The sequence below is a fragment of the Anopheles merus genome, chromosome 2R, assembly GCF_017562075.2.
Source record: "Anopheles merus strain MAF chromosome 2R, AmerM5.1, whole genome shotgun sequence".
In the NCBI taxonomy this organism is placed as follows: Eukaryota; Metazoa; Arthropoda; class Insecta; order Diptera; family Culicidae; genus Anopheles; species Anopheles merus.
Window position 1 is genome coordinate 29,601,530 of NC_054082.1, and position 22,436 is coordinate 29,623,965.

The 22,436-nt window shown below is 42.3% G+C and overlaps 3 protein-coding genes across 12 annotated transcripts in view; 2 read left to right on the forward strand and 1 right to left on the reverse strand.

The window, feature by feature from the left end:
* Window positions 1-378: 378 nt before the first annotated feature.
* Window positions 379-2,417, forward strand: LOC121590587 (lipase 1-like). Its single transcript, XM_041910386.1, has 3 exons — window positions 379-480; window positions 562-1,278; window positions 1,374-2,417. Exons 1-3 carry the CDS (start codon window positions 379-381, stop codon window positions 1,761-1,763), a joined length of 1,209 nt encoding a protein of 402 aa, XP_041766320.1. The 3' UTR covers window positions 1,764-2,417.
* Window positions 2,418-3,201: 784 nt separating this feature from the next.
* Window positions 3,202-5,539, forward strand: LOC121588312 (peroxisomal membrane protein 11C-like). The gene is made up of 4 exons (XM_041906086.1): window positions 3,202-3,578; window positions 4,127-4,491; window positions 4,807-4,875; window positions 4,958-5,539. Exons 1-4 carry the CDS (start codon window positions 3,519-3,521, stop codon window positions 5,175-5,177), a joined length of 714 nt encoding a protein of 237 aa, XP_041762020.1. The 5' UTR covers window positions 3,202-3,518; the 3' UTR covers window positions 5,178-5,539.
* Window positions 5,540-6,295: 756 nt separating this feature from the next.
* The window catches only part of LOC121588311 (translational regulator orb2-like), a 43,205-nt gene continuing 27,064 nt past the window's right edge, over window positions 6,296-22,436 (reverse strand). For 9 of the 10 annotated variants that reach the window (XM_041906082.1, XM_041906076.1, XM_041906078.1 and 6 more), the window contains 5 exons: window positions 18,070-18,743; window positions 16,324-17,590; window positions 16,084-16,237; window positions 15,224-15,985; window positions 6,296-14,941 (listed from right to left, as the gene is read on the reverse strand). In XM_041906082.1, the coding sequence (XP_041762016.1) occupies window positions 14,161-14,941; window positions 15,224-15,985; window positions 16,084-16,237; window positions 16,324-17,590; window positions 18,070-18,743 (3,638 nt within the window). In that variant the 3' untranslated portion in view covers window positions 6,296-14,160. The remainder of the gene's footprint in view (window positions 14,942-15,223; window positions 15,986-16,083; window positions 16,238-16,323; window positions 17,591-18,069; window positions 18,744-22,436) is intronic. The other variant, XM_041906084.1, reaches the window with a different exon arrangement.

Genomic DNA, 22,436 nt, shown 5'->3' on the forward strand with positions numbered 1-22,436 from the left:
TCATTTTCGAAACATCTAGCCTTTGATTGTACCCGTCGTTTGTTGCGGATTACACACACTAAGTAGTCTAAAATTAATAGTTCATTTATTTAGTTTTTGAACCGTTCGTCAATTGGAGCGTTTATTTTTAGTTTACCACTAAAATGCAGCCTCGTGCGCGCTCCCCTAACCAGAAAGGCCAACACAGCAGCTGACCAATTATACCTTTGATATTATTATACAGAATAATTACCGATCGGCAGTGAGATTAGTGCTTCCGAATGTCTTCATTGTATATGTTTGTGGGGCTATGAAATATCAGTCAAATAGAATCGCTCGTACGCTTGTGGTTCTCGATTGTACCGGTCGTTCTGTTCGACAGCGCACACAGTTGATCCAATGTCTACAAATTGTTTAACGTTCGCCGTAACACTGTTGATGCTAACGAGTGCTACCGGCGGGAAGTTTGTCATCAGCAGAATCGATGGACAACTTACATCGGTAAGTAGTGCTCGTGATCAGTGCGTAACGGTCGGTGCCTGCGCACTCGTTTAAACCGAATGGCAATAACTTTCTCTGCAGATAGAGCTCATCAACAAGTACGGCTACCGTGGCCAGGCGTACACGGTTACCACAGCCGATGGTTACAAGCTCGGCGTCCATCGGATAACACGAAAGCAAGGCCCCGATCCGGACCGGCTGCCGGTACTGCTGGTGCACGGTTTGCTCGGCAGCTCGTCCGACTGGCTGGTGATCGGACCGGAGGATGCGCTAGCCTACCAGCTGGCCAAAGCGGGCTACGACGTGTGGCTGATCAATACGCGCGGCAATCGGTACTCCCGCCAGCACGTGCAGCTGTCACCGAGCGATGCGGCCTTCTGGAACTTTACCTGGCACGAGAAGGGCATCTACGATCTGCCGGCCGTGATCGACTACATGCTAAACGACACCAAACACCCGGCCGGGCAAATTTACTACATCGGCTACTCCGAAGGTACTACGGCTTACTTTGTGATGACGAGCAGCCTGCCCGCGTACAACCGCAAGATCCGGTTGGCCCACGCGCTCGCGCCGTCCGTGCTGCTGGATAGTGTGCGCAGCCCGGTGCTAAACTCGCTGGTCGATAATGCGCAAGTTATCATGCCACTCGCATTCACTACGAACCTGGTGGAGCTGCTGCGCTGGTCGGAACAGCAGAGCGGCATGCTGCAGACGATGTGTCCACCGGAGTCGAAGAGAAACCCGTGCGTCGTGCTGTTTGATAATCTGTTTGGCCCCAATCCGGAATCACTCGACACGGTGCGTGTGGATTGGTGCGTGTAAAAAAAAAAACTTTTTATAAATATGACTTTTCTTTTACCTTTTCTCCAACGCACTATGTGCCCCTGCTACAGAATGCCATTCAATCGTTGGTTGGTCACTGTCCGTCCGGGGCAGCGGTTAAGGAGGTCTACCACTACCACCAGGTCATTCAGAATGGAATCTTTCGACCGTACCAGGAAAGTGCCGTGGATCGCATCGTCGCACCGTACAACCTTAGTGCCTCGGACGTCCCGGTGCACATCTACTACGGCATGAACGATTGGATCATTCATCCGAAAAATGTGCGAAAGTTTACCGCTGCGCTGCCGAACATTCGCGAGTTACGCGCTGTCGGGGGTAAAAAATTTACCCATCTCGATTTCATCGCTGCTAAGCGCATTAGAACGGTCCTTTATACTAAAATCATGGCAAATCTGCAGAATGATATGGTTGAGCTTTTACGACAATTAGAGAAAAGTTAAACTGCTATCGAGGTGAGTCCGGTGTATGGGACAAGACTATTTTGAAATCAAAAAAATACATTATCGTTCAGTAAATAGTACTTCATCATGGCCATTAAATACAATGTCCATCAACATTGTCATCTCAGATTTAAATAACACAAGCAGTGAATCTTTGCATCCTGGTAATCCTATCCTAAATGTACCGGTCACACGTAAATTGATTTTCATGCTATCGTATTTTCCTAAAGCCTATCCCAAGCACATCGAAAATCGTAAAAGACTCCTGCATGAGATCTACAAAACTCAAAATTTCAGTTTAAAAATAATTTACAATGACTCATATCTGACCACACGACCATTTTAGCTAAGTTTCCGTAGGAGGTTCTAATGATATTTAGACTATGATTGGTAGAGGGTTAGTGAAACATCATGCATGAAAAAGAAAGCAATATAACGATATGAAATGGCTCATTTTGTTCCAAATGTCACTCGGTTTGGTGGTGTTACGACATCAGACGCCATCCCATTAGAGGCCAGGACTGTTCAGAGCACCCGTAGTAGTTTTTAGTTCCAAAGATGATAAAGAAATATAATTTCATTCTACTAGAAATTATCGGTTAACTTGTGCTAAGCCGCAGTGGAACGTCGTTTATCCAGCTTATCGGGCCTCGACTTCACCCTGATACTTGAAAAACACTAATAACAGATCAAAGTACATATTTAATCACAAATTCCTGATTTAAAAAAAATATTATTTTTTGGTAAAACCTAGCCAGTTTTTATTCACTTTACGTTTTCCCAATGAGAATATATGACCAATATATAACCCAATGAGAATATGCGACTCAAATATTTGACCCAACGAGAATATGCGAAACCATATTATAAACTATACCCATATTAACCATGTTATAAACCCCAAGCACAAAGGTTGGTTTACTTATTTTTATAGAGACTTTGAGGTCTAGCTCATTCGCCTCTTCCCAAGCACAAAGGGAAGGAGAAAACTCCTAAAGCGAGGAAAGCTCCACTGCCTAGCTATCCCTTCAACAGGTGGCGCCACCTGCTTTTTGCTATTTTTAGAATGCATGAGTCGTTTGCCGTCTGCTTAACGATTCCTTTTTAGATTCCTTTTAGGTTGAGAGCTGGACCCGTTTAGAACCCGATTAATGGATTTGTGGCCCTTGGGATATGCTCTAATTTGTCATGTAATCAAACATAAATGTGTTAAAACGCGCACCGTTGGGTAAAAGCAATAAAAAGCAAATAATGAATACTAGAATTTTTTATAATTTATTTTATATTGGTTAGCTACACACGCCAACTGGCACACTAATTCCGGTTTCCCAACAACCATCTTTGACTGTTTGACACGTCGTCCGTTTTGTTGTTTGGGTACTGCGGCACCCACCTGACAGCACGGTTACAGCGGCACTGTTTATGCCATTTTCTTTACAGCGGCCACCGATCCAAAACATTCCATCGGACCTGCAGCGAGAAGCACACACACTCTCGCTCTCCCTCCGATCCCGACCAGCAGCTGCTCAGTGTAATTTTGCGTATTTTTAAGCGCCTGTGTGTATCTCTTTTCGTGTCCATTTTTGCGGGATCAATTGATAAGATTAGAGCGGGAGCTGCTGCTGAAAGTGATAAGTGGTGTATCGGGTTCGGGGCGACCGGTTGCCTCACGACTCGGCGTCAGTGAGCAAAGATCAGTTTAGGCAACGAGTTGCATGATCCTTAGTTTATCGTTCGGACTACGTACGGCACAAGATGAGCAAAATGTTGAACGAAATCTGTGATATGCTGGACGGATATACCGGCCGAGATAAGGTGCGTACGGTTTGCGGACTGCTGCCAATTAGGATCAGTATTTAGAAAAAAAAGCCCCTCTGTAATGCGGAAGTGCGGAGCACCAAAAGTTCCACGTCGGATAAAGCTATGAGGTGTCGTTGGTGGCGTTGAAAACAACTTTCACTTCTATCCACGCCCCTAGCACAATGGGCTCGGTTGTTTCTGGCTTTTGTTTGCGTGAAATGTGGTTGCGAGTGGTGAAGAAAAATGGACCCATTAGTTGTATGCACAGCATTCGTGTTTTCAAGCAATACCTTGCAGCCGCAATCGAAAAAGCAACAGAAATGTAACCGTCTTATGATCGTGGCACATTTTAAACGCCAGACCGGTTTGTTTACTTCCACGCGGCAAAAAGGCACGCATGGTGTGTGGGTGAATGTGATAAATGAGTACCTCCACTGTTAAATTTGTTGAAGCTCTGCTCCCTTGTTTTACGTTTGTGCCTGAGCTTTTTCTTAAAACTATTTCTATAAGAAGATATGTTAAAATGGAAATAATGGCAGTAAAATCCTTTTTTATCCCAATAGATTATTCGCACACTATGCTACACCACAAAGCTAGCTTCGGGGCTGTATGCACAGTCCGACCCGGGGCGTGCCAAAAAACTGGCCATATTTAGCTCGAAAATGTCCCAAACACGTGCAACGCTGCGCTTGTTCGACGATTTGCCCATGCTGGCGTACAGTCTGAGCTACGGCTGTGGCAGCAAGGAGCCGGACCGCTGGATGGGTCTGATCGGGTTCGTCACGAATCTGATCGATCACGCGTACTACCCGGTGGACAAGATCTGTTGGCTGATCGAGCACAATTTGCTGAACGTGGAGAACCCAACCCGGTGGGACACGATCAACTCGATGCTATGGGTCGCATCGATTTACCTCAATCTGATGAAGTAAGTCCTTAAACCGAGAATGTCGCAATTCCCCACAATCGAAGGCAAAGCTTTCGTAGAGAATTTAACAATGGCTCGAGTATCACGTGACCTTATCGAACCATATCTTAACGTTTGATTTATCTATTCTACAAACTGATCCCACACCAACAAAACAGCTATTGCACGTTGGTGTGTATCTGACCCTGCCCATGATTTAATCGCATTCCATTAGACAGGATTAACTGCGCGCAACATCCCTGATTTCCACTAATTGATTTATGATTCCCTATTTTTATTTCTTTATCAACACTTCCCTTCTACGTCGATAACTAGAACCATCCGGAGCTTCACTGTGATGGAACAGCATAAATCATGCATCGATAAAAAGGAAAATGAAAGCAGGTAAATATCGGGATTTGGCTGTTGCCAAGACCAGTTAAACGTGTGATAACATCGAGCTTTCCATATCGTCTGTCATTTTTAGCCAAGCGTTCCGCATGTTGCTGATAAAACAGCGCATGGAGGCGATATCGATATTGCGGCTGTCGCTGGATCTGGTTCATGCCGGCAGTACCCTGCCCAAGGGTATGCTTTGGGGGGGCCGTTTCCAAACATGGCACGTAGGACTGATTGGTAGCATTTCCTCGCTGCTGGGACTCTACCAGTATGTGGCGAAGAAGCGAATCGTTAAGCAGAGCTCCTAGGCGACTACCTTCGCATACGAACACAACACCTCCATCCAGACGGCGATCGATTGCGTGCCCACCCGAGAAGAGTGTAGCGAACATTCATTTACATCTAGAAGAACTGCTTTCATTTGGCTTTCCCGAAGGGACCTCTTAATGGATAAGATATATAGGTCAGGAAAAACGCACATCTACTTTTGCCTTAATATGGAGTTTAAAGCTAAATGTAGAACCATTACCTTTTAGTTAATAATTATTTAGATTATACGGGTTCTGCAATTGTTCGCTGTAAGAAAAATATGCTAATGTCTTTTGTAAGAAAAAATGCAACGAAACAAAACTCTAGTCAGTTATTTGACTTGTAAATAAATCTTTTATTTTGAAACAATTTGTGTCCATATTCATGATACAGAGAGATACCAACAAAAGCAAACAAAAAACTTCACTATGTCTCTAGTATTTTTTCTTAAAGTTTCTTAAAGTAATTAAATGAGACGGTCCAAAGAACGCAGGGGTAAATTTGATGAAATCTGTATGTTTTATTGATTCTTTTGTATTTGTATTTGGTGTGTATTGAAACGTCAGGGGCTTCTTTTGTTTGTTAGGAATAAATAGCAGTAGTAGTAGTAGTAGTAGTGATAGTAATAGGAGTAGTACTTGCTACTTGTTATTGTTTCATATTTCTTATTGTTTTGCGTTAATACAAAGTCACATTTTTTATCAGTTCTGAGATGTACTTTCGTTTTCCCCCTTTACCTGTTCGCTCTTGTTCGTTCTTCCTAATGCTTTCTGTTTGTGGGAATGGTAGGGAAGATGCAGTCGCTTGCATTCCATTAGCTCTATACCCTAATGCCTTAAATCATTCATTCGCTGGCTGAGTTTGGGTATGTGTGAGCGCTCTTGTTTTGTCATTGATCGGTTTTAAATCGGTTTTGATGCGGAGGCAATGAATATTTCATACCCCTCACCTATTAACTTCACACAGCCACATACAGAAATGCACACAAAAACTTCCATGTCCAGTGGCTTACTTATTGCAAGCGTCCTGCAATGTTTCAAGTCTTCATTCTTTCGTACGTATGCGTTGTTTTTGTCGTGCAAAGAACCTCTCCCGTGTTAACCGAATCGTTTCGAGCCAAGAAGAAAAAGTAGCATTAGCTATAGTTTTCTGTTTACCACTTACTGCTGTTGCATTGAACTTTGACGCATTAAATTTCCTGTTTGTCTTTCTCGTATTGGCTCTGTGTATCTCTCTTTCTGGCGGGTAATAATCTCGAAAGCGGGCGCGGAATGTGTTTGGTTTAGAGTATAGCAGGAGGATTGTAACTTTTGCATAGTTTTGTTTAGTTAACCTCTCTCTTTTCCTCCCTTCGAGCAAATACACACACACACACACATGCGCGTCATCGCATTTCCAAACAGATTTTAACGCAGTAGTGGTTATTCTTGCTCTAATTTCGAAATTATTAACCCTTTGTGAGTTTTGGTTGGTGTATTACATGTTCCTCCATATCTCGTCACTCCTGTTACAATCATTTCCAACAAAAAAAAAAGAAAAAAAAAACATTTTAAAAAGCGTCATTCGTTCGAGGAAGTGTTTATTGTTTTAAAGGGGCGATTGATCGAGCAGTATTGATTGGTTGCCCATACCGTATTTGTTATGTCTTCTATTCGTCTTTTTGTATGAATTTTCAATACCTTGCGCGCACTAACGACTGTTACGTATAAGTTTTTTTTGTTGTTTTCTCCAAACGGTTAATGTTGGCAAATACCTTGAATAATGCAATGGTAGATAAAACGAGTTTTTTTTGTCGCATCTTTAATTGTTCGTAACACATGCAGCATAGCATATATAGACGTACCTACACAATCGTCCATTATCCATCGGCTAAATGATACTATTTCTATTAACAAAGTTAGGCATCACCAATAATGCGCTCTTTTGCACTAGGTTCTATATCTGCGTTTCGGAAAACTCATTATAAATATCTATAAACCGATTCGAGGGTTTTAACTAAGCCTTACGCTATTGCTATTATCGTCAGTGGTTTTCATTTCCATGTGTTGCTTTCTTACTAGATAAGAGTTTTTAGTTTCACTTCACTTCCATCACAAAAAGCATTTTCCAGTTATAGTTTCATATTTTGATTTTGTCTTATTTGAGTTTTTTTTTCTTTTAATTGCTTCCGCATACAGTATTAATGATTATCCAAGCAGTGTTAATATTAGATACCGTACATCGTATCCATGTAAGGAAGATACTCATGAGTGTCATGCACCAGACACTGGTTTATGCTACAGCGTTCATATACATAGTGTTGTATAGATGTTCCAACTAAGCAGCAGCTGGGGTTAAGATGTGCGGTAGATTTATCTGTGATTAGTATGTATATTTATATAGTTTGGTCCTACCAACTTGCCTTCTGCGAGATGCGGCAAAGTATTGAGTTTGCTTAAATGATGTTAAATAGTTTCAAGTGACGGCACACGACACGAAGGAGGTCTGTTGCGCCGTATATGTCCGAATGATTGTTATCGATATTTTTTGTTGTTGCTTCTTTCAAGGCTTAACTTCGCATCCTTGCTTTCACAAATGAGTTTGCGGGATAGCAGCAGAATAGTATTGAAGCGTATATTGGTCGCACGATTAAATATTCACCACAATTCATTTGAATTATGTTTAACTTATATTGCTTGCCTGCGTGTCTGCATTGCAGCTTACTCTATTCATATACACATTGCTTTAGAGATACGTGCTTCAGTTCAAAATCAGTGTTTTTTGCACACTCTTTACAGTGTTTCTACTTGTCTATTCAGCATTTCATTCAAACCATTTTGATTTCCATTCAATTTAATCAGGTTCGACTGAGGGATGCCAAATGCACTTGTCAAAATTGGTCTAATTAAAATTGGGCTGAAAGTATTGCATTGTTATAAAAAACTGTTTTAGCTCCTATCTTCCGTTTCTTTGTCCATCTTTTTTTGTAAAACAATTGTTTTCTTTTTTTGTAGCACCATGAATAATCAACAAAACAATACTATAGATAGGTAAAAAAATACACAAATAGATAAAAAAAACAGTACATAAAACCACGCGAACACTTTATTCACAACGTGTAAATATATATTGTAAAATTATTAATCATAACACGTAAAAAAAGGTTATGGAAATTTCATTTTTAAAATTATCTGTCTATGCAACCCACTCACGCATCACACGCACCGCGAAAGACAGGTATAGTAAAATACGTAAAATATCGATCAAATTACATTCGTTTCGTGCTGCCCTTTAAAACACCGCCCTTAAGCAATTTAGACATTGCTTTTAAATTGTATCAATTGTTTACCTATTGCCACCCAAATACCACACAGACTTGTGTGATTGTTGCATTTTCATAAAAAGAAAAGGCTAAAATTAAAACGAATTTATAAAACGTTATCAAACCGGGACCGAGAGTGCGCATTATTGCCACATACACCTTGGAGTGCTGTATTAAGGTGTGGGCGCTTTGTTGTTTAAATTAAATTTTCAAACCTTCAAATACCGGTCACACCATTTAAGCGCAGAATAATGATGGTCCAGCTGAATCCGCGCGCTATTGATTCACGATGTAACTGCGGGGTTTAGGTCTGTAAAAGTGACGACAACGTTTCTTCTTACTTCTCATACGAACTGTTCAATTGCTTACCAATCGACAAATTAACGTTTTTAAAAATATGTACACAACCACAGGCTGTATTTCTAGTTAAAAATTTCAATGCATCATTAATTATAGCGCAGTTTCGAAAATTGGCCCACCGTTAGTGCAATGTAATACAGCAGCATAACGAAGGTGCATTTTTCGTGGTTATGCGTCTAACTTAAATAGATCATGTTTGATAAGTCCATGCATATAAAAACAAGTGTTTATATTTTTATGTTGACACTATCATGCGATGTTATGCGCGAACGAAAAAAAAAAATCATTATCTGAATGTTTTATTTAGTTAACAAATAAAGAACGAACTTTTTGTAAACGTTAAACTTTATCTGTTAACTCCATATGAACGCGAATAACTCAATAAATAATGTTTGGATCTTTTTGTAAAACCATACACTTCTAAGTTCAATTACAAGAATGTTTTAAAATGTTATTAACTAAATCAGTAACATTGTTTTGCCGTAATGTATTTCACATATTTGCCACGAGACAAAACATCGCCCTATCTATCTATACCTAACCTAATAAATGTTGATACACACCGTCTCGCAAGTAAGCTTTTTTAGCTTGTTTTTTTTTTAGAATAAATGAATGATAATATTGCACACTTGCCAGGAGTATTTTTAGAAATAAAAACAAAATAAAAAAATAATAATTGATTGTTTTGTTCTGCTTCTCTGTTTGCTCTCAAATAATCAGAATAGTTTACCAATTATATTTTTTAAGCATCGAAGAATGCAACATAACAGTCGTTGTTCACTGCAATGCCTCTACCATTGGAAAATTGTCTATGCTTTTCTTTTATAGTTTCTTTTTTTATTATTTAAATACCTGTCCACTGCCGTCCTACATACAACAACGAACAATATAAAACTGACATTAAATTTTACCAAGTAATGTAAACTAACATCTGACCATCAAAATCTGCTACAGAGTAGTGATGTAAGAGTCCAAAAAGTTTCGTTTGATCAAACTGCTTAAAAATGTCATAAAATTGATGATCAAAATGATCTTGATGAAACGTAGTTACGGGTTTTCGTTACATTTTTGTTTGAAAAATCAAATGTCATTTCTATTAACCACCGTTCTTTTAGTTCTAGATCAGCATGAATCTTACTGATCAATCAGAATAGCTCTTCATATCAAGCGCACTTGAATCCACGCACAACTTTGTTCTGTTTATTATTATTTGTTTTGCTTGTTAGTGAAAGTTCAAACTTTACACTGCACATTAACATACACGCACTTGATGTATTGTGAGATTATCTTATGAATATTGCTAGGCACATTTCGTTATTCTTTTAGTATCCTACATGTTTTGCAATTTGATGTTGAGGAATCGCTCCTTACCCATTCTTTCGCTCTTAATTAAACGGATTGGCTTTACAAATTGATGTGAGCTCTAAAGGCAATTAGTGTAAAAATGTTTCATTCAAATCCGAAGGGGCTTGATAAATAAAAACGGAATAGCAAATAGTAATTCAAATTCTACTATTTAGAATGGTGACACCAGTAAAAACGTGATGAATGCATGATAGCAGCAGGGGTTGATTCATCTGAGCTCCTCTGTTTCATATACTATATATATACTATATGTTATTTTGTAGCTATTCCTTCTTTGCGAGTCAGATGATGTCAACTATTCTACGTCATAGTCGTGTATTTTATTATTTCCCTTCGCCATCGATTCGGTTGTGCATATAAATATCATATATGTTTATAGTAGATAATACTACCAAATAATTAACAGCATTCAACGTACGTACTTTAACCATGTATGAAAATCGTCGATTAAATAATTGAAGCTCGATATTTCCTTTTTTTATTTTCTGAAGTCTATGCGATGATTATCAGTATGATTAGTTTAGAACTAGTTGTTTTAACTCACTCTGGTCCTTGTGCCAGCTCAAAGAAGATATGATAAAGAAAAATGGTAAAATTGGCATTACCTTGATTTTTTTGCTTATTTTATGAACCAAGTGAGACTTGAAACTTTCAAAATAGAAAAAAAGTCATAATAAATGGTTGCAATACAAATTAATTGAACAATGATGGAATGCACGTAAAACAACACAATTGGTTTTGGATCTAGAATTCCAACATATTGTATATAAAGCAGATGGAAATGTATGTATTATTGTCTTACCATAAGTAACTATTCATATTCAGCTGCGATTTATAACAAACTTTATTCCTTCACGAAATTCACTCCCACCGAATTGTTTTGGGCTGAATTCACGAGTTAATGTATATATATATATATATATATATCCGATGTTTATTACTATGGGTGAGTTTTGTCACTTTGTCACAACTATTTTGTATAAAAAATATAGATATTTGCATATCGCTTGTATACTTCTAAATATCGGCCAAGTAGCATAATTTTCTTAAAATTATGTACCCCAGGTTAGGTTTGGCATAATAACTGTGGTTGTGTGATCCTTATTTTTATATGTACGGGTCCCTTCAATGTACCAGCATGAGCATATTTGTTTCAATATAACTGGCCTAGCATGATTGAATATAGCTTAAAACCTATCTCAATATAATTTACCATTTTACATGTAATGCTCAACAGGAAACAGTGTGTAATGCTCGCATTCATTCTCGCCGATCGTTCTACTAGCTAAAAGTAGTAAACTAAAAGCATTTTAAGTACACGAAATGGCCGAATTTTCATGCTTCTAAAACAAACTTGATGAAGAATAAAAAGATGTAAATAAAAAATCAATATTTGCTAGGGTATTTGATAAATTTAAAACACAAAACAATTCATAAAAAAAACAATCATTAGAATTATGTAAACATTATGGAATGATTTATGATGTAATTGCTGAAACCAAATATCCAAGGGAGTTATTACTTTGTATGCATTAAAACAATGTTTCGAAGTAATGTAACTGGGATGAATCTTACTCCTTATTTTAAAAATATTATTTCTTTCATCAACATTTTAAAATTATCTGCGTACGTCGTCGTTATAATAAAACCAACGGGGAAAATGTATCTACAGTTAACAACTACCAATACAAATAACATAGAAGAATAAGAATTATGGTTCGATTCATGTTCATTGATGGTATTGGTTTGATAATGTAGCCAAAACAATTGTGCATAACCATTTTTATACAGTTCAATTATTATTACATCGAAAAAAAGGCAACACTGAATAGCGTTTTAAGTTACAAATAAACAAATTCTGGCGCATAACAAGCTATGCCCTGCAATAAATACGAATAAATAAACATGGAAAAACGAACGCGCCAAATTGGACATTGGCGTTAATAAATAACTGATTGAAACGCTCATAATAACCAACGACGGTAAGAATTCAATTTTGGAAACAACTTGCCCTTCGATCACCTCCCCCTCTTAACCTACCATTGTAAATGTACTGTTCAACACACAATCAACTAACCAGCACCACACTGCTGCAGTAGTAGCATTTGATCTAATTGTGACCCGTTACTTTTAAATATTTCACCCTGCACTAATTTTCCATCATTTCAATATTTTTAAATACTTGCTTACGTAAAATAGCATATCTGCTGGAGCGAAGGCGCTTATTAAATGGCGCAGTAAATGATGGTGTGTTTGTTACCCGATTTTTTTAGCTTTTTTCATATTCCCCCTCTGCTAAAAAGATTGCATTTGATCACGTCGATGATCACGCAATACATACCTGCCATTTAATAAAAACGTATTTGAATTCATAGCCAATCACCACACAATGGTATACCATCATCTCGACACAGCAGTTGTTTTGCAAAATCTTCCTGACCTTTGACCCACCCTGTGTCAAAGGGGGCTTTCGGTCGGTGCGGGCTTTAACAATAAAACAACAATGTTTCCCTTCAAATATGAGCAGAGCATGTGCGTATGCAAACTAATCGAGATTTAGTTTTTTTCCTCGCGTTGCTTTTCTAACAGGGATTATGGATTCATACATATGACACAAGATAGTGTGTGGCGTGCGCGTTAAAAAAGTGATTATAGTAACAACACGTCATGCGCATGTCTTCTCACGCTTACGTCGTTAAAAACGAGCAAACTTGTATGCAGGTTAGTTTGATTTCAATCATCACGGCGGTCGGTTAGTAGCACAGAGCCGTCAAACATAGTGTGCGCAACGATAAACGGTAGTAGCGGCTGCTTAAGAAGGTTCCTCACAACCCGAACATTTAAATACTGTGTTATTTTAAGCTACTTTTGGCAAGCTTATCAACCAAAAACACAGGGGTGGCTCTATTTTCAAAAAAAAAAAAATGCTTGCCTGTATTAAAAGTCAAATGGCGTGTTATCGGTCACGTTTGTGGTTCATCACTATTAGAATTATTCCACATTCATGTCGTCTCTCGGTGCAGAAGTGCATTTTCTAGGGTCGGCACTGAACACCGTAAAAAATTGACCAAAAATAAATAAGCTTATCAAAGAGAAAAATCATTAGTATGGAGGATCGCTTTGCCATGGCCGTCAAAAGGTGTGCCAAGCATAAAATTACACACCTTTTATGTTTTGGATGATCCGTGCAGCAAAAGTAGTAGCTTTATAAGTACAACAAGCAGTTTATACTAGAAAGCGCAGGCTCTGCTACACCGAAATATACATCCCAGTTCTGTGCGCTAACTTAAACACAGCAATAGTCACAATAGGCTGTTTGAATAAAGAACTAAAACACTATTGGGTAAAATTAACGATTCTGCAAATGTTGCTCTCTGAAGCGATCCTCCGTCCTTTTCAAAGCATCAAATCCACAATAACAAAGCTGCTACCACTACGCATCCGAGAGACGATATTGCATGTTTGGTCGACTGTGCTGCCAAGTCCAAGCCAGCGCCAAAGCCGAAGAATTTTGTACAACGTTCGATAAACTGTAAATTTCAATCGGGGAAATTCGTTTCCAACGTCTTTCTACTTCTTTGGCAGGTTTGAAACAGCATCGATCGAGTATGAGTGTGACTTTTTGTTTGACCAACAAACCCCATCGTTACAGAAAAAGCAAATCAGGCAAGACTTTTATAAGATTATAGATTGCCAACACACATTACGACTAAAATACTATCCTCGTGGTTTCGAGTTAGTGATGGTGAAAAACAAAAACAAAAAAAAAACAATATTTGCCGTGTTTAAATAAAAACTAGGCGTGAAAAACTCTGGCATACAAACACTATTATGCCTAAAGAACGGTGAAAACAAAACCGACATTACAAAAAAAGCATATATCCGAACGGAGGAAAAATGATATATAAATAGAAAGAAACAATTCCGCTCCACCAATTTGAAAAGAACGTTGCCATTTAAATGAGCATACTGCTACCACCGTTACCATTGCTACTACCACTAAGTCCATCGCTGCCACCAGTACCGCCGCCACCCGCAACGAAGCTAATCTGTTGCAGGTTCAACGATACGTGCTCACCACTGCTGGTGCTGCCACCGGCGGTTCCAGCACTGCAGTTGACGTTATTGTTGCTACCATTGAGACTGTTGCTACTGCAACTGCTGGTGCTGCTGGCATTGATACTACGGCCGCTCGTTCCCACACCAATCGGGCTGGAACTATTGCTACTAGTGTTGCTGGTGTTGCCACCGCAGCCAATACCGTTGTTGTTGCCCTCGGCGCCATTACAAATCGACGGTGAGGGAGACTTGGCGAGGCCACGGTGGTGATTGTGGTGATGATGTTGCTGCTGCTGGAGCAAGCTTAAACGACTACCCTGTTGCTGCTGCTGATGATGGTGGTTGTTGTGATGATGATATTGATGATTGTGTGATGACAAACTAGAGCCAGACTGCTGGCTCAGCGAATCCCTACCAGAGCCACCGTGATGATGGTGGTGATGATGGTGATGATGATTAGTGTAGTACGGGCTGTGATCGAATGACGACTGCTGTTGGTGCAGGTGATGGTTGCTGCTGCTGCCGTTACTGCCACCGGATGTGTGCGATTGCTGCTGATGTTGCTGAGGGCCAACCCCAATGATTGCGGTGAATTTGGAGTTTCTGGTCAGTGGTTTATGGTTCTGCAGATACACCTCACGGCTGTGCTGAAGTTGCCAGCAGGAACGGCAAAAATATCTAGATATGGACAGCAAATACATATACAAACACGCACACACATGTAATCAATATGACATTAAGCATTGATCAATGAATTGCCTTCCTTTTGGGTTACAATGGTTCACTTGGGAAGGTTTTAAAAATCTAATCGTGAGGAACGGCCATGCTATATTATTAACTGTATAAACCTTATAAAGTTAATCAAGAAAAGCCAGTGCCGTAGACGGCATTAGCACAAGTTACCTTAAAAATCATTTGCAAATATTAAAATCACACTACATTGCATCTAGAAAAACATACCTGAAGCACATGATTTCCCGGCAGAAGTATGGTCCGTGTTGTACGGTGCACATCGAGCAAAGCGAATCCTCCAGGTAGGGATCAACCTGCAGTTTTTTGGTGAACTTGGAGGTTCGAATCTCGATGAATGCAGCCGAGACGGCCTTCATGTACGACCGTGAGTTGTTGAACGTGACGCGAGCCGAACCCAGTGGATACTTGTACTTATCCGTATCGATGCCCACGTACACGACACCATCGAACAGATCATTCATGATCTTCGCCAACCCTTCCGCCGTCAGCTGACCATGCAATGCCCCCACAAACACCGTTTTCGTCGGATCCAGCTTCTGCGAAGCCGACTTGACGTAGTTTGAGTCGGCAATGTTCCACGGGATCACTTCGACGTCCTTCGACTTGATGCGCTTCGACGATATCTTGAAGTTGATCTTCGCACCTGCAGGAGCTAGCGGTTTATTCAGATTAGACATCGGCAATACTTGCTGCCGGTGGGACTGCTGATGCCGATGAGGTGGTGCCTCGTCGTGGCTCGACCCAGCAGCCCGGGCTACTGAACCGAACGACGAGGTACCGTTCATGGCAGTGTGGCTGCCTCCGTAGTTACCTGGACCTGCGCCACCATGATGGACGTGCATACCACCGTTCGGGGTAGTGTACGTGCATGACTGCAGCAACGCCTTCACCTGTTTGTCCGATTCAAAGATGATGTACACGTAACCTTTCGGTTGTGTCGCCTGTTGCTCCTTTCCAGGCCATTCGACTCTTTGCGACGGCAACGAAATACAAAAAAAACAACAAGCCATTCATCGTCAGTGATCGGTTACTATTGAAAATTTGCTTTCACCTCTCCTTTTACTTACTTGATTGAGCCGAATGGTTTAAAAATTTGCACCAACGATTGTTCGGAAATGTCCCACGGCATACCGCCGAGGAATATTTTCGACGAGTACGTCACCAGCCGGCTTGAGCGAGGCGGCAACACGCCACTCCAAGTGCAAGTGGCATCGTAATGTGCTGTGGGGCAAAATACATCATAAAAAAGGAGGTACCGATCATTTAGCAATTGGTTGAAAAAAAAAATATAGACAAGTAACACAAACCGGCGGAGGATCGATGAAATCGGGCGATGCGATCGAGGTTGATGTCATTGTACCCGTTGCCGTTCCCAGCAGATCCACCGTTTAGTGACGGCGACGAGGAGCCCTGGCGATGCGATACCACCATATGCTGCTGCGATGAGGACCAGCTTTTTCCCTGCATACTATTATTGCCATTGTTGCCACCGGTACAGCTCATGTTCGAGCCAATGCTGCCGCCTGCGGAAAGCGCATTATTACCAGATGTGGAAATAGAGCCTGCCGCCGTGCCAGCGCCACAGTTGCCGAAAATGCTGCCGCCACCATTTCCAGTCGCTGCTGGCAATAGCGACTGGTTGAACTGAAGCTGCTGCAGCTGGGACAGCTGCTGGGTTTGCTGCAGCAGGCGCAGAGTGTTGAGCGCTTGCAGGTTTTGCAGACGGTCGTATTCGCTTGTAGCAAATCCGGTACTGCCCAGGCTTAGCCCAGACAGACTAACTGTGTTTCCATTATTGCTCACAGCATTGGACCCAGCAAACGATCCTGCAGCGGCTGTCGGTTGTTGATGTTGCTGCTGCTGCTGCTGTTGATAGAGCGTGTTCAGTGTCGAGGTGTAGGGCGCCAACTGACCACCGTTGGATTGTTGATGTTGGGAAGTTTGATTGTGAAGCCCGCTGGTGGTCGTCACCGAATTCGTACTCTGACCTAGAGTAAGATAGTTTAGCATATCCAGTATGCTGGTGCTTTCCAGGCTCGTCAGCAAGTTGCTGGTGTCCGAATGGTCCGGCGGTGAGTGCGACCGGGACAGTGAACCATTGCCCGATCCGAACAGTGACAGAGCACTGCTGTTGGTGGTACCACTGTTTGCAGAATCGAAACTACCCATTCCACTGCCAAGGTTGTTGTTGTTGGAGGTAATTCCATTGCCTCCGGCGCCTCCTCCTGCTGGTCCGTTGATGCCGCTCGCTGAACCATTGCTGCCCGATAGCAGATCGTACTGTTGCTGCTGTACGCTGCTGACGGTCGACGACTGTTGTTGATGATGGGATAATGCATTTTGTTGGGACTGCGAATAGCTGCTGCTACCGTTTCGGTAGTTCCGTCCACTGTTGGAGCAGAGCAGTGTCAGCGAGGGGGAGCTTCCTTCGCCCGGCGAGGACGTGCCGTTGGTGGGCGAGGAGCAGTCGAAACTTATGTTTCGTCGTCTTTGCTTCAGCGTTTCGGTGGTCAATGCATTCGCTACAGCAATTCCACCACTGCCGACACATCCGAGCATCAGATCGGTATCGAACTGGAAGATGGAGACAATACAACAAAACCGCAATGAACCAACCAAAAATAGAATTTTAAAAGAAATTACTGCAAAAATCAACCGGTTTATAAATAACAAGATATTAAACCACATCAGTCACAGCCACAATTGATCTACAAAAAAATAATGTTACACACTTTGCTCTCGCTAAAACGTTTACTAGCAACGGGAAACATAAAATTGGTATTTGGCCAAAAAACAACCGCACTTCATACAGTGGGATGACAAACGGCGATAGATTCGCAACTTGCAACTGTTTGCCACCGCTTCTCACTCCACTTGTTCGTTTCGTGCCAAAAAAATAACTTTGAACTTTACTTAATTAAACACTTGTTCAACTCTGTGGAAGGTGCAAAACTATTTTCGTCGATCTTAATTGATTATCCGTCCTTTTTGTACCGGTTGGAATGAGATAGTCTAGATGACATTATCGCTAAATAATAGACATGTTTCCTCACCCGAAATCCCTCGAATCCACCAGCACCACCACTGCCGCTAGATGAGGGTAAGGCATCGGCTGTGCTTCCTGAATTGCCGCCACTTCCCGGCTGCTGCTGCTGCTGCTGCAGGGCCGTGTAGAACGAGTGTGTGGTTGGAGACTGCCCACTGCCAGCACTTCCTGCTCCACCGCAACTGATGCCGCTGCTGCTGCTACTGCTGCTGCTGCTGCTACCGGCAATGCCACCGCCTATCAATACACCGCCGCCCATCAGCAGGTCGGGCGAGTTAAGCGATGGGCTCGGAATTCGCAGGCTGGAGAAGTTGAATGGATTCGACGAAACGGATCCACCGCTTGCCGAGCTATTCCCGCCACCGGAGCAGCTTAGGATGCTGCTGCCACTGTCGTCGCAAACTGTCGTCGGTCTTGCCACGCTGCTGCCCGCTAAGGACGAGCCAAGCGACGACGCGAATGACCCGAGCGTGGCATGATGATGCTGATGGTGATGATGCTGGTGATTCTGTTGACCTTGCTGTTGCAGATGCTGCTGATTATGTTGTAGCTGGTGGTGGTGGTGCGCTAGGCCGGTGCTGCTGCTAAGACTTCCATCTCCACCTTTGCCCACGGACGACGTTGCCGAGGTGGGGGATGATGCCTGCGAACCGCCCAGCAGATCGGCTAAGGACATGTTATCTAAGACGCGTGGAGAGGGGCGAGAGAAAAATAGATCAAAAATCAATCAATCGTAACGTTAAATTCTATAATTGTGTTTCTAAAAATACAAAATCAAATATTTTTTTACACACGTACAAGCACGACCAATATTGAGACGAACATCAAGCAAACGTTACGGAGAAGAATGATTCTTTGCAGCAATGGTTTTTTAAATGTGTATGTTCAATTCTCGCATGAATCGGTCACTGGCTATCTCTTAGGTGAACCAACAAGTCACTGATAGCAAAGCCTATAAGCGGTTCTGCCCAGGTTTTACGATTGTAGCGGCAAAAAACGGGAGAAGATGTTAGCAATAGAAACATCTAGAAGAAAAAAAATTACTGTAGATACTAGAGAATGTATGTGGGCTCAATTGAAGCGAAAAAGTATACAGATAATAATATACATAAACTAGCATTATGTGTATCGATGCTTCACAATTCCTACATTACTATTTTCTCATCAAGCGTGCGGTCAGGCGTATAACCATTGCACTATTGGCCGGACGATACACAGTCCGGTTGATTCCATTGCCTCGTAGATACACGCGCACGCACATACCACAAACTTATGAACGATTTGGCAGGAGGCAGCACACAACTTCTCTTAACTTATTTGGCACCAGTTCAAGTGCAAAACAATAACACTCTCCAGAACGGCACTGTCCTCCAAGGATACTCGCTGCACAGCATAGAGAGGCGCTGTTCCAATTATAGGGAAGGTTCATTAAATAGCACTTTTCGAGCAGCTAAACCCGAAGGATCCACTACGCCTAATTATAGTGCGCCCAAATGTCCTTGTCGAATTCGCGGCAACAATAAAAAACACTATCGGTTGATGTGATTTCTTTCTCATGTTCACCACCCGGACCACTTTGTTGGTGTTAGTGGGTAATTGTTGCGCCAAAACGGAAGCAACAAATCATATCCCCGCGCCCTTTTTATGCTCAGTTTTGATGTTGGTCCCGACAATCATACGATGATAGATGATGTAGAAGGACGCGATGTGCAAGTTATGGCTGTATTATCGGACCGCACATATATCTGCCTAAAGTGCTCGGATAGACAAAAGGATAGAGAGCACAGAGGGAAGAGTTTGTATCATTCTCAGTAGCAGGCACAAGCGTGCGTATATAATTTTAAACATAAATTACATGCCAAGACCAGCACAACAAATAAGCACAAAGATCAATTGAAGAAGCCACTCCATCGATAGACATAAACCATATCTACAGTGAGGTCACAATTCGTGGGCATATTGTGTGTGTGTGTGCTCGCGCCTCAATTTGTCTGCGTTCCAAGTAATATAATTCGTAATAAATTAACAGCACAGACCTGCCCCTCCCCTTCCACGACCTATTGCCGTGCGTCTCGCGGCAGCTCATATATTTTTATAATGCCCATATTCCAGAGGAGCGCTTACCCAAGATGGGTTGGCCAGTACCGTGGCTTGTATTGGCGGCGGCGCGGGAGGCCCCCAATGCACAGTGCAAAGCAAAAAACAAAAAAAATAACAAGAGATATTGCAACTCAAACAACGATTGCGATGCGTAACGTTCCACCAGGAATTAGAGCTGGCCGCCGAGCGAATTGTTTACCACCACCACACCACCACCGCCGCAAAACGGAACGTCACGTAACCCACCCAACCCAATATAGAGGCCGAGGTGGTGCTCAGTGCCTCTTCCGATCACTCCCTACTACTGTGTGGTTTATCTGGCGGTGTTTGCTCTCAGCGTCATCCTCAGCTCCTTACCAGTGCCGCTCGAACGGGAACATCATTCGTTTTTCGCCCGCCTCGCGAAGAGGTGATGTCGTGTCCAGCGATGCGTGTATCCTAATAACGCAACCATCATAACACACCAGAGCAGCACCCCTCATGGCGCGCGCGCGGGCAAGTTGGACGCGTGCAAAGCAGGTGCGGATGGGTTGGATACGGTCAACAGCACACCCTTGCCCATCCCCTTCGGACCCAGTACGGAAGAAGTTCCGACTGCCCAAAGACGACGCGGGGTGGTTATGAGTTCACCCTAATTAGGTGCCGTCGGTGTCGGTAGCAAGGCGCCTGCAGCTGACCGTGTGTGGTGTTGCGGTGGTGCGCGCTTCTGTATCATATGACCATCAGACAGCGCAACGCCACTCGCAGCCACTCTCTCACATAAGACACCTTTTCCCTTCCACCACCTGTTGCACACGTACGGTGATTTACACACCGATCGCCGTCTCCTCTTCTTATTGCTTCCATACTCTTGCACAGGTGCTTCGGAACGCTCTTCGAAGCGCTTGACTGGAGATGGGCGCGCGCGTAGAGTTCTTTTCCCGAACTGGTGCGGAAATCGCTTCGCGTATCCGGCGGCTCCCGGATATGGGAGCAACGATGGATGGAATCTTACGCTGTTGTGTGTGTGTGTGTGTGTGTGTGTGTGTGTGTGTGTGTGTGTGTGTGTGTGTGTGTGTGTGTGTGTGTGTGTGTGGTGTGTGTGTGTGTGTGTGTGTGTGTGTGTGTGTGTGTGTGTGTGTGTGTGTGTGTGTGTGTGTTTATTATTATTATTTTTTGTAATGCTATTAGTCAGGCTCCAGAAGGAATATCTTAACACCGATCCATGACTGGAAGCGGCTAAAGTAAGCGCAAACAGTTCGCGAGGGCATATGTAAGTTGCAATCGCACAACAGCATCAGTTGAAGCGTAACGCAAAAGCTCGCGCGCACATGTCAAGCCAACGGGGTAAAAGTAAAGTAAGCGGGTGGGTAGAAAGCAGCGCCTTTTCTAGGCCGATAAAAATAGGCCTTGAGAATGTCTTCCCTGCAAGGAGTCGGGCCGGGATGGAGGAGGATTACCACGCGCAGACATACAAATAAAAACTCCCACCTTCCCCACCGTACATTTCATGCGTGCCTCGCCAGTGGTTTTGTTTTGAAAGACATGCAAACCAAACCCCGTAGTACTCAGCCGGTAATCGTTCTGGCACTGAACTGGAAAACGAATAAGTGCGCAGTGCTTGCTTTCAGTTTTGCAAGCTTTTGCCAGGGCTCTTTTATTGCAACGATCGGCGGCGGGCGGCGGGCGGCATCGCTTTTTGCATCGCGCCATTACACGCTTAGTATTTAAATAATTTTATGTTAGGGAATATACACGCCGGATAAACAATGATGAGTGATGGTTTATTAAATGACCACACCACTAGCCATTGGCGTTGCTCCTCCCTATTGAAATACATATCCCCGACGTATGACAGTTTTATCGTTTTTATCGTTTTAAAACGTTTTCCTCGTAAGATTGCATATGGCAGCCAAGGCAATGAGCGTTTAGAAATAATTAATAGCAGCTAATTGATGAACCCTTTACAACCGTTTCCGATTCGTAATTCGTGTTTGATAGGAGCAACCTTTTCCAATCTTCGCAAGTTCTATCATAATGCTATTATAGAGAACTGTATACTTATTTTATATCTATTAATTATATCTATTAATATTTCTATTAATTATTCAAACAAAACATTGTAGCCAGTGCTTTGTCACAACAACATGGTTTAGTCTTTCATGAAACACATTGTAATATACAATGGATTCAAAGCCATGTGGGCATCCCGGAGAGTGAAATAGCTGATACCCGAGCAAAAAATGGTACACCACAATACAAACAACAGATAACAAGCTAAGGTTAGCGGATGCC

Excerpts from the sequence above, each read along its gene's own strand:
- LOC121590587 (XM_041910386.1), top strand. The coding sequence starts at position 379 with ATGTCTACAAATTGTTTAACGTTCGCCGTAACACTGTTGATGCTAACG. Across the intron at positions 481-561 it reads TCGATGGACAACTTACATCG|ATAGAGCTCATCAACAAGTA; the intron begins GTAAGTAGTGCT and ends CTTTCTCTGCAG. Across the intron at positions 1,279-1,373 it reads ATCCGGAATCACTCGACACG|AATGCCATTCAATCGTTGGT; the intron begins GTGCGTGTGGAT and ends CCCCTGCTACAG.
- LOC121588312 (XM_041906086.1), top strand. The coding sequence starts at position 3,519 with ATGAGCAAAATGTTGAACGAAATCTGTGATATGCTGGACGGATATACC. Across the intron at positions 3,579-4,126 it reads GATATACCGGCCGAGATAAG|ATTATTCGCACACTATGCTA; the intron begins GTGCGTACGGTT and ends TTATCCCAATAG. Across the intron at positions 4,876-4,957 it reads AAAAAGGAAAATGAAAGCAG|CCAAGCGTTCCGCATGTTGC; the intron begins GTAAATATCGGG and ends TGTCATTTTTAG.